Consider the following 15,693-nt stretch of genomic DNA (forward strand, 5'->3'; position numbering starts at 1 on the left):
CAAACAAAAATGGATCCAGCACAATTCTTATTCAATGAAGATGAAATTAAGATATATTTTGCTGGTACTGAAGTCTAATCTAGAAACGATTAGCCTGTTTGCATAGCAATATCTTTCAATGCCAATCATATTCTAGCAATAGGTCGAACAAAGGCTAGACTGTTTTACTTCTTCCCTGTTTCTTCTCAGTTGCCGTTCATAAGGATTTGCAATTAAGCATTGCAATGCCATACTGACAGGAGAAAATACATTTCTATTTTAGCTCCAGGTGACAGACTAGTTGCAAACAACAGGAGCAACATCCTACTATATTCATATAGCACCTTTGACTTAGTGAAGTGCTTCATTAGATCTTTATCCCAAATCATAAAAGGGATTGGTAGGAAAGATGACTAAATGTTTGGTGAAAGGGATAGGTTTTAAGCGTAACCCTAACCCTTTCACAGGAAGAAGGTAAGGAAAAGTGTAAGGTGGCTTATCAAAGTCATTCCAGAACTCAGCACCTTAACCAAAGGCAGGGGCACATTAAACTGAAGATGTTCAAGAGTACATAATTTGAGAAACTCAAATATTTCAGAGTTTTATAACTAAAGAAGATTACAGAGTTAGATTGCAAAGCCATGGAGGCATTTGAAAAGAAGAATAGGGACTTTAAAATTGAGGCATTGCTTAACCAGGAGTGAGCTTAGATTTGTGAAAAGGGCAGTGATGGATGAAAGGACTTGGCACAAGTTAGAATGTAGGCATAAGAAATTGTGATTACATAAATTCTATGTATTGTGATCTGAGGGAGACGAGCTAGAAGAGTGTTAAATAGACAAGACTCAGAATAGTGAATACATGAATAAGTGGTTCAGCAACACAAGAGCTAAGGAGGAGACAGAATTAGATTCTAGTTTGTGTGAGAGGTATGCTAGGAAGCTCAGCGTGAGCTTAAATGTAGCTTTTAACTTTGAACTTCAAATAGTTCAGCTTCAAATAGTTGTTATGTAGCAGGGATGAAGTTGGTGGCTTCAGGCTGACAATTGTGGTAGGAGGACATTTCTGTCCATCCAATATTGGATGCCTTGTGACAATTTTGAAGTGGCAGTGCAATTGATAGAGATGGTGATAAGAGTTCTGAGCACTGTCAGCATACATGTGCAAACTCAGACTAATGACTCAGTTTTTGGATTATGTTGCCAAGGCAGCATCATGGGGATGACAAATAGGAGAGGAATAAGGATAGGTCTTTCAGGGAAATCAAAGATTAGTGTGAAGAGGTGGAAAGGGAAGCCATTATAGGTGATTCATCGGTAAGAACGGAATCAGGATAATGAAGTGTTCTCCAGCTGAACAAGGTGGCGAGGCTTTGAAGGAAGATAGTGTGGTCAACCGAGTCAAATGCGCCACAGAATGATAAAGAACAACAGAGGGATAACTTTCTTTTGTCACTACCACACTACCAATAAATGTATGACTTGAAAAGAGTCTTTTGGTATTGTGGAAGAGGAATTCCAGGAACGATGGACATTTATTTGGGAAGCACAACACATTTGAAGAGTATTCAAAATTCAGGAAAACATCATTTTTCACCTTTTATGTATTTTATATTTTCCAGGTGCTGGAGTTCCAGGTGCTGGAATTCCAGGTGCTGGAGTTCCAGGTGCAGTTGTGCCAGGGTTATATCCAGGTATGAGTCAATATTGTCTTGGTATGCGTGTGTATAGTAATTGCAACCGATGATTTTTGTACTGGTAATCTTATAGGTTGGATGGTCTCCCAAACCCATTATTTTACCTCTCATTTTTATTGTGAGCACTGAAATTGCACTGACACCTCTTGGGTTAACTTCTTCAAATGTATCTTTGGAAGGAGATAAAATTAGTTTTCTTTGAGTCAAAAATTAAATGTTGAATGAGCAGTTTTCTAACACTAACCTGTCACTGCACTTATGGTTCGTTACATTGATTTTTAACAGGACAAGTAACAAAAGCTTTAAGAAGTTGGCAAAATGAAACAATCATGAGTATAAATGGTATAAAGGTGATGCAAAATTGAGGTGGGATATAAAGCTATCTTGTATCATAAAGTAAGATACCAGTTATACTCAACATTACATAATAACTGCTAAGTAATCCTGCATTACATGCAGGGAGCTTTTCAAACTGCAGTTTTTGTGATATGTATTTATAAAATGATTTTTCATGTTTGATTTGTTAATTCCTCCATGTATTTGTCAAAATGACATAGAGACATTCTTCCTCTTAAATGTTTCCTAAATTCATGCTGACACTCCAAACTGAAAAGGATGAAAAAGAGTTGTATGGTGAATTGTAGTGAAGGTGTATACTATACTACTGTTCTTTGGAAACTTGGCTTCTGAAGTAGAAGTAAATGGATTTTTATTTTTCAGTTCTGTGATATGTGACTTTTTTCTCAGGTTCATAAACTTGTTTTCTAGTAGTGGGTGAAAACAGCATTTCTAAAAATATCAAGTCATTTGGACTAAATGACTAGCCAAGCTACCTGGTGAGATAAATGTTTACTAATGTAGTGATTGGAACCAGGTAGACCTTTGTTGACTGTGAGGCTCTTGATTGGGGTTGTTAACCTGGGTCAATCAGAAAGGCCTGAATCTCCTCAGTTCAGGCGACTAACTCTGAGTTGGTTGGCAACAGCCAATGTACTGCGCACAATTAAGTAAAGGGTGACTTGGTGATGGGGTACTGGCCTCTGTGCAGTTATCTTAACCAAGTTAGAACATAAAACATAGAACAGTACAGCACAGAACAGGCCCTTCCGCCCACGATGTTGTGCCGACCATTAATCCTCATGTAAGGTAAACCTAATGTACGAACCCTCAAATTTCTGTGACCATATGCATGTCCTGCAGTTTCCTAAATATCCCTAATGACCTCGCCTCCACAACAGCTGTTGGCAACGCATTCTATGCTCCCACAACTCTCTGCGTAAAGAACCCGCCTCTGACAACCCCTCTATACTTTCCGCCAAACAGCTTAAAACTATGACCTCTCGGGTTAACAATTTCTGCCCTGGGAAAAAGTCTCTGGCTATCAACTTTATCTATGCCTCTCATTATCTTATGCACCTCAATTAGGTCCCCTCTCTTCCTTCTTTTTTCCAGTGGAAAAAAGTCCGAGCTCAGTCAACCTCTCTTCGTAAAATAAGCCCTCCAATCCAGGCAGCGTCCTGGTAAACCTCCTCTGAACCCTCTCCAAAGCATCAACATCTTTCCTATAATAGGGCGACAAGAACTGGACACAGTATTCCAAGTGCGGTTTAACCAAAGTTTTATAGAGTTGCAACAAGATCTCACGGCTCTTAAACTCAATCCCCCTGTTAATGAAAGCCAAAACACCATATGCTTTCTTAACAACCCTGTCCACTTGGGTGGCAATTTTAAGGGATCTATGTACCTGCACACAAAGATCCCGCTGTTCCTTCACACTGCCAAGAATCCTGTCTTTAATCCTGTCTTTAATCCTGTACTCAACTTTCAAGTTCGACCTCCCAAAATGCATCACTTCACATTTATCCAGGTTGAACTCTATCTGCCACCTCTCAGCCCATCTCTGCATCCTGTCAATGTCACGTTGCAGCCTACAACAGTCCTCTATACTGTCAACGACACCTCCAACGTTTGAGTCGTCTGCAAACTTGCTAACCCATCCTCCAATCTCCTCATCCAAGTCATTAATAAAAATTACAAAGAGTAGGGGCCCAAGAACAGAGCCCTGTGGAACACCACTCACCACTGACTTCCAGGCAGAATACTTTCCTTCCACTACCACTCGCTGTCTTCTGTTGACCAGCCAATTCTGTATCCACACAGCTAAATTTCCCTGTATCCCATTCCTCCTTACCTTCTGAACGAGCCTACCATGGGGAACCTTATCAAATGCCTTGCTGAAGTCCATATACACCACATCCACTGCTGGACCCTCATCAACTTGTCTAGTAACATCCTCAAACAACTCAATAAGATTTGTGAGGCATGACCTGCCCCTCACAAAGCCGTGCTGACTGCATTTAATCAAGCCATGCTCTTCCAGATGGTCATAAATCCTATCCCTCAGAATCCTTTCTAACACCTTGCAGCTGACAGACGTGAGACTGACTGGTCTGTAATTGCTGGGGATTTCCCTATTTCCTTTCTTGAAGAGAGGAATTACAGTTGTCGCCCTCCAGTCCTCAGGTACGACTCCTGTGGAGAGCGAGGATGCAAAGATCTTCGCAAGCGGTGAAGCAATCACATTTCTCACTTCCCAAAGCAGCCAAGGACAAATCTAGTCTGGCCCTGGCGACTCGTCAATCTTAATGTTTGTCAAAATTTTCAGCACATCAACTTCCTCAATCTCTATTCGTTCCAGCATGCTTACCTGCTCCTCAATGGTTTCATTCACTACAAGGTCCTTTTCTTTAGTAAAGACAGAGGCAAAAAACTCATTTAGGGTTTCCCCTACCTCCTCAGACTCTATACACAGGTTCCCAATGCTATCCCTGATCGGCCCTACTCTTTCTTTGATCATTCTCTTATTTCTCACATACGTGTAAAATGCCTGTGGATTGTCCCTAATCCTTCCTGCCAAGTCTTTTTTGTGCCCCCTCCTGGCTCTCCTCAGACTATTTTTGAGCTCCTTCCTCGCCTGCGTGTAATCCTGTAGAGCCAAGCAAGATCCTTGCTTCCTCCACCTTACACAAGCTGCCTTTTTTCTTTTGATGAGAAGCTCCTCTGCTCTCGTCATCCAGGTTCCTTTATCTTACCCTTTCTTGCCTGTCTCAGAGGAACACATTCCTTAAACAGTCTCCACATGTCTATAGTGCCCTTTCCATGGAACAATTGCTCCCAGTCCATGCTTCCCAATTCACATCTGACAGCATCATAGTTTCATTTTCCCCAATTAAATATCCTCCCATTGTGCCTGCTTCTCTTCTTCTCCATAGCTATATAGAAGGTGAGGCAGTTGTGGTCACTATCACCAAAATGCTCTCCCACCGCAAGATCTGACATCTGCCCCAGCTCATTGCCCGAGCACCAAATCCAAACTGGCCTCTCCCCTCGTCAGCCTGTCAACGTACTGAGTTAGGAAACCCTCCTGAACAGACCTTACAAAAACAGCACCTTCCAAACTATCTGCTCGAAGGAGGTTCCAATCAATATTGGGAAAGTTAAAGTCAGCCATTACAACAACCCTACTACATTCACACTTTTCCAAAATCTTTCTTCAATCTCCCTGCTGCTATTGGGGGGCCTGTAGTAAACCCTTGTATAAATAAATGAGCATGCTCCTTGCTGAATTGTACCTTGAAATGGCAATTGGCAGCTCATGTGTCTTGAGCTTTGAATTTGCACAATTTACTTAGGCTCCTGTCTGGGATGCCTTTATAATGGCCCAGCTTAAAATAGGTTGGATCAGATATGACCTTAAATTTGACTGTAGTACTCAGATTTTAGAGTGTCACTGTTGTATTCATGTCTTATAGTCAGGATTAAATTTAAAACATGTCTTTTTTAAATTGTATTAAATATAATGTAAAATGGTTAAATTTATAAGGCAAAGTGCAATGTGTTTTTTTTTGCATTTATTAAAAGCAAAGAAGTTTATTTCTGTGAAGTATTTTATGTTATATTTCAAGGTGCAAGAACTCATGGACTGGGTGTGCTTCCTGGTGTACCAACTGGGACTGGTTTGAAAGCTAAACCAGGTAGGGAAAGTTTTAACATTTGTGTTGAATATTCCCTCTATTGGTAATATTTTAGAATATTCTAAGATCTGTTTGATGTATACCTGTATAAGGTATGACAATCAATATAAAGGCAAAAGCATACCTGTCACTATTTGAACTGTCATATGTTAAAAGATGCATTTGCTATACCTGTAATATTGGTATGAAGTATCCTTTTTTTTTGTATAAATTTTTAGTTATACTTTAAATGTGTGTTGAGTTGTGGCCAAATCCGACACTGGAGAAAAGTAGAATGAGACTTCTGGAAAAGTTTCAAGTGATTATTAATTTTCACTTTCAGCAGCTTGGGTAAATAAAAAAAGTTAATGGGAGTTGAAACACCCTAATCTAAATGCTAAATATGAATACTTATGGGGAGAAATCTGTTCACAGTGCTTCTTCTGGCAACACTGCAGACTTGTCAATTCCATCAGAGTAGGCAATGCTGTTGCATGGGCTGTCGATTTGTCAATTCCATCAGAGCAAGCAATGCTGTTGCATGGGCTGCAGCACATTTGCCATCACCATCATTATAGAAGACTACATCTCTCATTGGTAACAGTCTGCAGCACTGCCTGCAATCACCCTGCTCTCACTTCTCAGGGAATCAAAATAATCTGTGCAGCACCACTAGGAAGAAAGCTGCTTGAGTGAATTTACCTCCTGACTTAAATTATCTTAATGCCTTCCCAAAGGGGAAAGAACGGTTTAAAGAAAGACTTCAGCAATATTTGAACATACTGTCATACTTGAGCTCCATTTCGAGATCTATATGACAAGTCAGACCCACGTGTCACTCACAGGTTTTACTTATTTAACTTCGGGTCTAGTGATCATAATTCTGTTTTAAGCTCGTTTATGGAAAAGCATAAACCTTCCATCTAAATTAAAGTTTTTAATTGGAGTACACTAAATTTAATAGTATGAAACAAGAGCTTTCAAAAATTTACTGTTCACAGGTAAAGGAATGACTGATAACTGGGAGGCTTTCAAAAGTATGATGACACGAGTTCAGAGTCATTATGTTCTTGTTAGAGTGAAAGGTAATGTTGGTAGTATTAGAGAACAATATATGGATAAAGATATTGAGGTTCTAGTTAAGAATAAAAAAATTATAGATATAAATAACTGGGTTCAAATGAATAGCTTGAACGGTATACAGAGAAACCTTGATTCTTCGAACAAGATGAGCAGGCACTATTTTGTTTGGATAATTGATTATTCGGTTAATTGATTTAATGCCTTTCCTCTGGGGCTTGGAGTTTTCTTCTCGTCCGCTTCTCGTTCAGGAGATGAGGCAGCAGCACACCACTGGTGAGCGCCCGTACCCCTGTCGCCCCCGCTTGCCTGCCAATCCCGTCCGCCCTCACCCACCATCCAGTCCCCGTCCATGCCCCCACGTCCAATCTGGCTGTCCTGTTTACCCCCACCCCTATCCATCCATCCCCATCTCCCCCACTGCGGGGTAGCCGGACTGGACACCAACAGTAAGACTGCTGCTGCCTTTGTGGTCGAGTCTCCAAATAATATGCACGCACACAACCACACACACAATTTTTTACCGCAACTTTTTCACAGGTTCCATTTTTGCCCTGTACAGGACGATGTTGGAGAAATCTGGGGCAGGGGGGGTTTAGGGTACACCTCTTTACAGAACTCCAGGGAAAGTGTGGGGGAGAGAGAGAGGGCAGGAGGTCAATCATTTGGAGATGGTGCCTGGGCTCCCATCAATGTCCAAGGTTGTTCTCTGCAGCATTTCAGTAAGCTGAGTTCAGTTTTAATCATTGTAAACAAAAGATGCGATCAGTGTTGGAAACACGTCTTTGATGTAATGTTTCTATCGGGACCTTGAGATTTTCTTCGGATAATCCAAATTCGGATAATTGATATTCGGATAATCGAGGTTCCTCTGTAAAGGGTATAGCGGCCTTCTTAAGAGGGAGATCAGGACGGCAAAGAGAAGTTATAAGATAATCTTATTTGCCAAGACTAAGGATAATCCAAAGAGATTCTATAAGTACATTAAGAGAAAGAGCGCTACTACAGAGAGAGTGGGGGCCCTTAAAGATCAATGGGGTTATCTTTGTGTTGAACCTCAGGAGCTGGGAGAGATATAAAATTAATATTTAACATTTGTTGTTACTGGGGAGGAAAATAAAGGAAGCTGGAGAATTCAGGGAAATAAATATTAATGTTTTCAAAACAGTTCACTTTCTAGAAGAGGAAGTGCTGGAGGTCTTAAAAAATATAAAGGTGTATAAATCTCTGGGGACTGATTTAGAGTATCCCAGGAATTTGTGGGAAGTTAAGGAGGAAGTTGCAGGACCTCGTGCAGAAGTATTCGCATCTATAAATAAGGATGAGGTGCCAAATACTGGGCGAGTAGCTAGTGTTGTGCCTTTAAGAGGGGATTTAACGAAACTGTAGTCTTAAGATTCTGACTTTGGAGATCGGTAAGTTGTTGGAAGTGATTCTGAAATATAGGATTGATATGCATTTGGAGAGGCAAGGAAGAATTAGAGATAGTCAGCATGTTTCGTTTGAGGGAAATCATGTCTTACAAACTTGATTGAGTTTTTTGAGAAAGGAACCAAAAAAAAATTGAGAGCAGAATAGGACATGTTATTTACTTGGACTTTATTAAAATCTTTGATAAGGTTCTACATGGTAGACTAATTAGTAAAGTTAGATCACATGGGATTCAGGGATGTTTTGAAGAGTGTGCAGCGGAAGTTGACCAGATGTTTCCTGGTATGGAGAGTGCTAGCTATGGAGAGATGTTGACTAGATTAGGATTATTTTCATTAGAAGGACAGAGGTTGAGGGGATATCTGATTGAGATATACAAAATAATGAGAGATATAGACAAGGTAGATAGCAAGAAGTGTTTTTCCCAGAGTCCGGGACTCAATAACTAGGGGTCACGAGTTCAAGGTGAGAGGGAAAAGTTTAAGGGAGATATGCATGAGAAGTTCTTTACACAGAGGGATGTGGAATGCGTTGCCAGCAGAGGTGGGCAATATGGCATCATTTAAGATGTATCTAGACAGATACATGAATGGGCAGGGAGCAGATCTTTAGAAAATAGGCAACAAGTTTAGACAGGGGATCTGGATCGGTGCAGGCCGAAGGCCTGTTTCCTATGATGTAATTTTCTATGTTCTTTGTTCTTTGAGAAGTTAGATTTTTAATTGGTAATGGGTTGAAGGGTTAAGGGGAGAAGGCAGGAAAATGAGGATGAGGAGCGGATCAGCCATGATCTAATGGTAGAGCAGACTCGATGGGCTGAATGGCCGAATTCTGTTCCTATTTCTTCTTTACTTGTGAACTTATTGAAGCATAAGATTCTTAAGGGACTTGACAGGGTAAATGTTGAGAGGATGTTTCCCCTCATGAGAGAGTTTAGAACAAAGAGCATAGTCTCAGAATAAAGGAGTGCTAATTTAAGACTGAGATAAAGAGGAATTTCTTCTGTCATGTCTGAGGCAACACCACAAAGTGTGAAAACATCTCCGGACCAATAATGTTTCTCAGGATATGCAATAGCCTTTTAAAGGTGGCACAGCTCCAGGGATGCTGGTCTGCTATGGCATTTCTGAACAGTGGCAAGTCCTTCTGGATATTGTGAAATGATAGAATCAAGTTAGTTTCAGTTCAGAGAGGTACCTCAGAGTCGTTAATGAGATATTTTTCGGACAATATGACAAGGAATCTCCCTGGGCCTCGGGTAGAGAAACCCTTCATGGAACTCAACTAAATTGACATGTTGCCAAAATATTAAGATTCAGCCCTTGTTATTCCTGACTTCCCAAGATGTCTAATATGTATCTGAGTGCATTCTTGAATTGGAGAAACTGAATGATCTTTGTAAGGTGAGACAATTACCAATTTGCCAGTGTGAAACATCAAAAACATTGTGTAGAAAACAGTAAACAAATTATTTTCAATCTATTTGGTGGAGCCCTTCTTACATTTGATAATTACTATGTAATATTTAGATTGATTTCCTATTGCATTTTGTAATTTGTCATTCTGGCTCTTATTGCAGGTGTTGGTGGCCAGTATGGGTACCCAGCAGGTAAAGATAGATTACTTGCTATCTATTTATATCTATACCTAATCTAATATTGACACTTGTAATGTAGTATAACAGAAATAAGCAACTAAAATAGATCCTAAGCCTAAGCAAGTCAGAATATATTCTATTAGCTATTAAATACATTGTTGTATAAATGTAGAATCATTCAGAGGATAAAATTACTGTAAACCGGAATTCCATTATACAGAAAATTATCAATGATTTTCAAAGTCCTTATACACTACATAAATTGAGTAACATAATCAAGCATCTGCTACTTCATTAATAAACTCAATCAAGTTAGTTAAACACGATTTGACCTTAACAAAACTATGTCGAGAATGTGGTGCTGGAAAAGCATAGCAGATCAGGCAGCATCCGAGTAGCAGGAGAATCGGTGTTTCGGGCATAAGCCCTTCATCAGGAAAGAAGAGCTTATGCTCGAAACGTCGATTCTCCTGCTCCTGCGATGCTGCATGACTAGCTGTGCTTTCCAGCATCACACTCTCGACTCTGATCTCCAGCATCTGCAGTCCTCACTTTTTCCTTACCAAAACTGTGTTGACTAAGCTTAATTAAACCATACTTATCCAACTGATTTAATTTTACTTCAGCTTATTTGTCAATGTTTTCCTACTATTGATGTTAAACTGCTTGGTCAGTAGTTATTGTGTTTATCTTTGCATCCTTATTCAAACAAAAAAGTTGCAATTCTCTCATACTTAAGCACCATTTCATTTAGTATACGGCAGTGTAAGTTTATCATATTAAGAATTGAACAAAGAATATTTTGAAAAGGTGCGAAACTAAGACATGTTGATATTCAAAAAGACGTAGTTGTCATTGGACAAAGACACAAAGTTAGTATGCAATTTGGAGGGAAATGACAATTAGCCCTTGGTTTAAGGAAATTTAGCAAATTGAATCCACAATTGGCTGAGTGGTAGGAAGCTAAGGATGATGGTTGATTGGTGTTTTTCTGTTTGGAAGTCCGTGTCCAATGGGCTCCCACAGGTCCTTACTGTTTTGGTTTATATAAATGATTTAAATGTTGGAGGGTTGATCAGTAAGTTTACAGATGATATAAGAAAATTGCTGGGATGCTAAATATGGAGGCATATAGCCTCAGATTACAAGGGGATATGGGGCTGATCATTTAGATGTAGTGGTGGCAAATGGAATGCAATCTGGATAAATGTGAGGTAATGCACTTGGGCAGGACAAACTAGGCAGGGAATATTTGATAGACAGTAGACACCTGGGAAGCACTGAGGATCAGAAGGACAGTGGTCTGTGGGTCCACCGGTCATTTAAGGTATCAGAACAAGTGGATAAAGTGGTTAAGACGTGGACCTTTATTTGCCAAAGCATAGAGTTTAAGAGCAAGAAGGTTATATTGGGACTATATAAGATAGAGGTTAGACCACATCTACAGAATTGTGTGCAGTTCTAGAATCCACATTATAAGAGAGATAAGATTCCACTGTAGAGGGTGCAAAGAAGGTTTATCAAGGTGTTGCCTTGTCTAGGGAGTTTCAGTTATGAAGAGTGATTGGACAGACTGCAGTTGTTCCCTTTAGAGGAGATTGAGAGGGGACTTCATTGAGATATGTAAAAATTATGAGGGGTCTAGGTAGAATCGATAGGAAAAAACATTTCCCCTTGATGGAGGGATCAGTGACCACGGGCATAAATTTAAAGGTACAGAGCAGAAGGTTTAGGTAGAGGAAATGAGAAAATATTTTTTCACCCAGACAGTGATTGGAATCTGGAATTACTGCCTGTAAGGGTAATTAAAGGCAGAAGCCTTCCATGGCATTTAAAGGTATTTAGATGTGCAGTTGTGATGCCAAGGCATATAAAGCTATGGGCTAAGTGCTGAAAAATGGGACTAAAATATTTACGTGGCAGCTTTTGACTAGCATTGTCATGATGGGCCAAAGGGCCTTTTACTCTGCTGTAAATCTCACAAAAATTGGAATAAAGCAACCTTGCGAAAATTATATAGAGCCTTGGTGAGAGCATACAGGCTCGCAGTTTTGGTCTCCATTTCTGAAGAAGCAGATACTTGTCTTGGAAGTGATACAGGAAGGGAGCATTAGGATTGATTTCTTGAATGAATGGGTAGTCCTTTAATGAGAGACTGAATAAATTGGAGCTGACCTTTTCTGAAGTTTAGGAGAATAAGAGATGGTCGCCTTGAAACTTCCAAGATTCTGAAGGTTCTGGGTAGGGTGTTAGCCATGATCATATTCAGCTGCAGAGTAGGATGGAGGGGCCATTTGAAATGCTTTTGCTCATTTATCCAATGTTGTAAAATATTTTTCACTTTCTTCACAAGCTAGTCACTTTCTTTGTTAAAGGCAAGTCATTAATTTTCCTTACTTTGTTAATAGGTTTGAATGACCTCAGCAATACATTTGTACATATTGTAATTTAATTTCACCTGGCCCCAAGCGTTACTTATTAACTAGAACTAAGCCTCATAATTTACATGTGAACAGAAGCAATCCACTCAATTCAGTTGGCCCACACTGGTAATTATGCTGCATATGAACCTCCTACAGACTGCATCTAATCTTAGCAGTGTATACTTATAATGCTTTCTGTCTTCTTGTATTTGAGACAGTCAATAATTACATCGATATTACTTTCCTCAAATACTCCATATTATAGCAAGATCCACATTCTAATTATTGTGTAAGAAAGTTTTTTTTTCTTCTGAATTCATTATTGGATTTATGAGTTGTTGTCTTATTGATGTAGTCTAATTTTTGGGCTCCTGCGCACATGGAAGTATCAACTCTACAGCTGCCCAGACAAATTTTAAACTGTTGTCATCATTCAGTTTTCCTTTGTCTAAAGAAAGGAACCTCAGCCTTCTTTCATACATACACTTATTTGTTCTTTTAGATCAGAAGATGAATATCATCACACCCTTAGCTTGCCTACATTTAACTGTACATTAAAATTGATTCCTTTAATTTTCTTATTCATTCTGATAGGTTATGGTGGCTTTGGAGTAGGAGTACCTGTTGGTTATCCTGTGCTCTCTCCTAAACTACCAGGTATGTACAGTTTGTTAAATCATGTTTAATAATACAAATGATTATGCAGAGATAAAAGTGAGCAAGTATAGCAGAATTGAGAGGCTAGATTTCAGCAGAAAAGCACATTGCCTTTATTTAGAAATGAGAGATGAAAAATCGGGCATGTTGATATCTACTCTTTTGGGTGTACCCCAAGTGCTCTGAAATTGAATTTGTGGCACACATACATAGTGTGAGGGTGAGTCATAACATGCAGTATTGTAGGTATTACAGCATGTACAATGAATGCCCACCAGAATTATGCAAGATATTGGCATCAATCTACGTGCAGCACTGTTTTGTAACTTAGTAGTCCAGCTGACACGGTATCTTAACCTTAGGTTCATTAAGCAGCAGGAATGATTGCATATCAATGAGTTTTAAATAGGTAATTAACCTATCAATTTGTTGCTGGCTAATTTCTTCTGTCTGTTTGTATGATTCTTGAAGTTTGGAGGGCTTTTGTGGTGCAGTGGTAGTATCCTTACCTCTGAGCCAAGAGACCCAAGACCACCTGCTCCAGAGTTTTGAAAAAACATTTATGTACAGATTGATTATAAAATGTTTAGAGGTGTCTGGGCAGATGGTGGCAAAGTAGAAATGTCACTAGACTAGTAACCTGGCCGCCAGAGCTAAAGCTCTGGGAATGTTGGTTCAACTCTCAACTCATCTGGTGGAATTTAAAAAGGTTTTTTTGCACAGATAACTGAGTTAGATAATTCAAATCCCACCCACCCCAGAGATGCTGTAACAGATTGATTAAAAATAATGTTGGATCTTGTGGCACAGTGACAGTGTCTCCACCTCTGAGTCAGGGATCCATGTTCAAATTCCTCAGAAGTGTTTAATGACGTTTGGAAGTATTTGATGCTTTCTATGGTTGTTTGGAGAATATGATAATTGAGGGAATAGCAATAGGTATGTTCCAATTTCTTCTATCACACAATGTTATATGACTATATTATGCCCATGCTTTCACATTTATCACTAGTTTTCAGACTCTGTACAGGATGTAATTTAATACAAACTAGATTTTATTGTTGAATTATATTACGAACGTTATTATTTATATTGCAGGTGGCTATGGAATTCCATACAGTGCTGGTAGGTTCTTTCTTTAAAATCTGTTACAACATTGTAAAACTAAATTCAGTAATGCAATTCCATTAATCTTGATGCCGTAACACTGCTGGTATTACCACAGTATCTTTTAATTTTGTAATGATGGCAGTGTATCCACAGAATTTCTGTGTGCCTGTGGTACTATGTGACAATATGTTTGAGGAGAATTGAACACTACTTAGAGATAATGATTTATTGAAGCAGATACACTGTTATCACAAAGATTATTTAGCATATTGGCATTTACATCAATGGACAAGTCTAGTAAATGTGAAATGTATTTGCAATTTCCTGATATGTAAGGCTGTCAGACAAAAGCTCTCATATATTCCAAATATTTGAAATATATAAAGTTAATATATAAATGTTGTCAAAAATTGCATTTCTTAGTATTCTCACAAATTAAATGAATATATTACTGAAAACAATGATAAAAAGGTCTAGCTGTAATTTTCTGGATAATGTTCCCGGTCCTAGACTACTAGAACTCAAGCAGTGCTAGGCCTTGAAGGCCACCTGCAGTGTTGTCCGTTATAAAATCAAAAATGTGCCAGTAGACATGTTGTAGCCACAGCACATCTAAGGAGTACTAGGACATGCAAAGATATAGATGACAACCACCAACAGAATTTGCTAGGGTTGGTTGAATTTTATATGCGGTACATTGCAATATATACATTTTATTTGGAATAGAACCTGATCAGGTATATCCCAGAGCTTTGTGGGAAGCTAGGGAAGAGATTGCTCGGCACCTTGCTGAGATATTTGTATCATCGACACAATGGGTGTGGTGCCAGAAGATTGGAAGTTGGCTGATGTGATACCATTATTTAACAAAGGTTGCAAGTAAAAACCAGGAGTCTATAGACCAAATGAACCTTATGTCAGTGGTGGGTAAGTTGTTGCAGAGGATTCTGAGGGACAGGATTTACACGCATTTGGAAAGGCAGGGACTGATTAGGGATAGTCAACATGGCTTTGTTTAAGGGAATCTGTGTCTCACTGTCTTGATTAAGTTTTTTGAAGAGGTAGCAAAGAAGATTAATGAAGACAGGGTGGTAGATGTCTGTATGGAATTCAGCAAAACATTTGATGAGGTTCCAAACAGTAGACTGGTTAGTAAGGTTAGACCACATGGGAGCCAGGGGGAGCTAGCCAATGAGATGCAAAATTGGCTTAAGGATAGGAGACAGAGGGTGGTGGTAGAGGGTTGCTTTTCAGACTGGAGGCCTGTGACCAGCAGTGCGCCACAAGGATCAGTGCTGGGTCCACTGCTTTTTATAATTTATATAAATTATTTGGATATGAATATAAGAAGCAGGGTTGGTAAGTTTGCAGATGCCAATAAAATAAGTGGTGTAGTGGACAGTGAAGAAGATTATTTCAGAGTACAATGGGATCTGTAGAATGGGCCAAGAAGTGGCAGATGAAGTATAATTTAGATAAATGTGAGATGCTGCATTTTAGAAAGGCAAACCAGGCCAGGATTTATAGAGTTAATATTAGATCCTTGGGGAGTCTTGCCGAACAAAGAGACATAGGGGTGTAGCTGCATAGTTCCTTGAAAGTGAAGTCACAGGTAGACAGGGTGGTGAAAAAGGCGTTTGGCATGCTTGCCTTCATTGGTCTGACCATTAAGTAGAGTAGTTGAGATGTCATGTTGCAGTAGTATAG

General features: G+C 39.4%; 1 protein-coding gene across 8 annotated transcripts in view; it reads left to right on the forward strand.

The window, feature by feature from the left end:
- The window catches only part of elna (elastin a), a 287,761-nt gene that overhangs the window by 69,673 nt on the left and 202,395 nt on the right, over window positions 1–15,693 (forward strand). For all 8 annotated transcript variants that reach the window (XM_087977478.1, XM_087977474.1, XM_087977475.1 and 5 more), the window contains exons 5-9: window positions 1,601–1,672; window positions 5,641–5,709; window positions 9,779–9,808; window positions 12,814–12,876; window positions 13,975–14,001. In XM_087977478.1, coding sequence (XP_087833604.1) covers window positions 1,601–1,672; window positions 5,641–5,709; window positions 9,779–9,808; window positions 12,814–12,876; window positions 13,975–14,001 — 261 coding nt within the window. The remainder of the gene's footprint in view (window positions 1–1,600; window positions 1,673–5,640; window positions 5,710–9,778; window positions 9,809–12,813; window positions 12,877–13,974; window positions 14,002–15,693) is intronic.

The sequence above is a fragment of the Chiloscyllium plagiosum genome, unplaced genomic scaffold (genome assembly GCF_037043375.1).
Source record: "Chiloscyllium plagiosum isolate Xiang-an unplaced genomic scaffold, Cpla_swu_hap1 HiC_scaffold_31, whole genome shotgun sequence".
In the NCBI taxonomy this organism is placed as follows: domain Eukaryota; kingdom Metazoa; phylum Chordata; class Chondrichthyes; order Orectolobiformes; family Hemiscylliidae; genus Chiloscyllium; species Chiloscyllium plagiosum.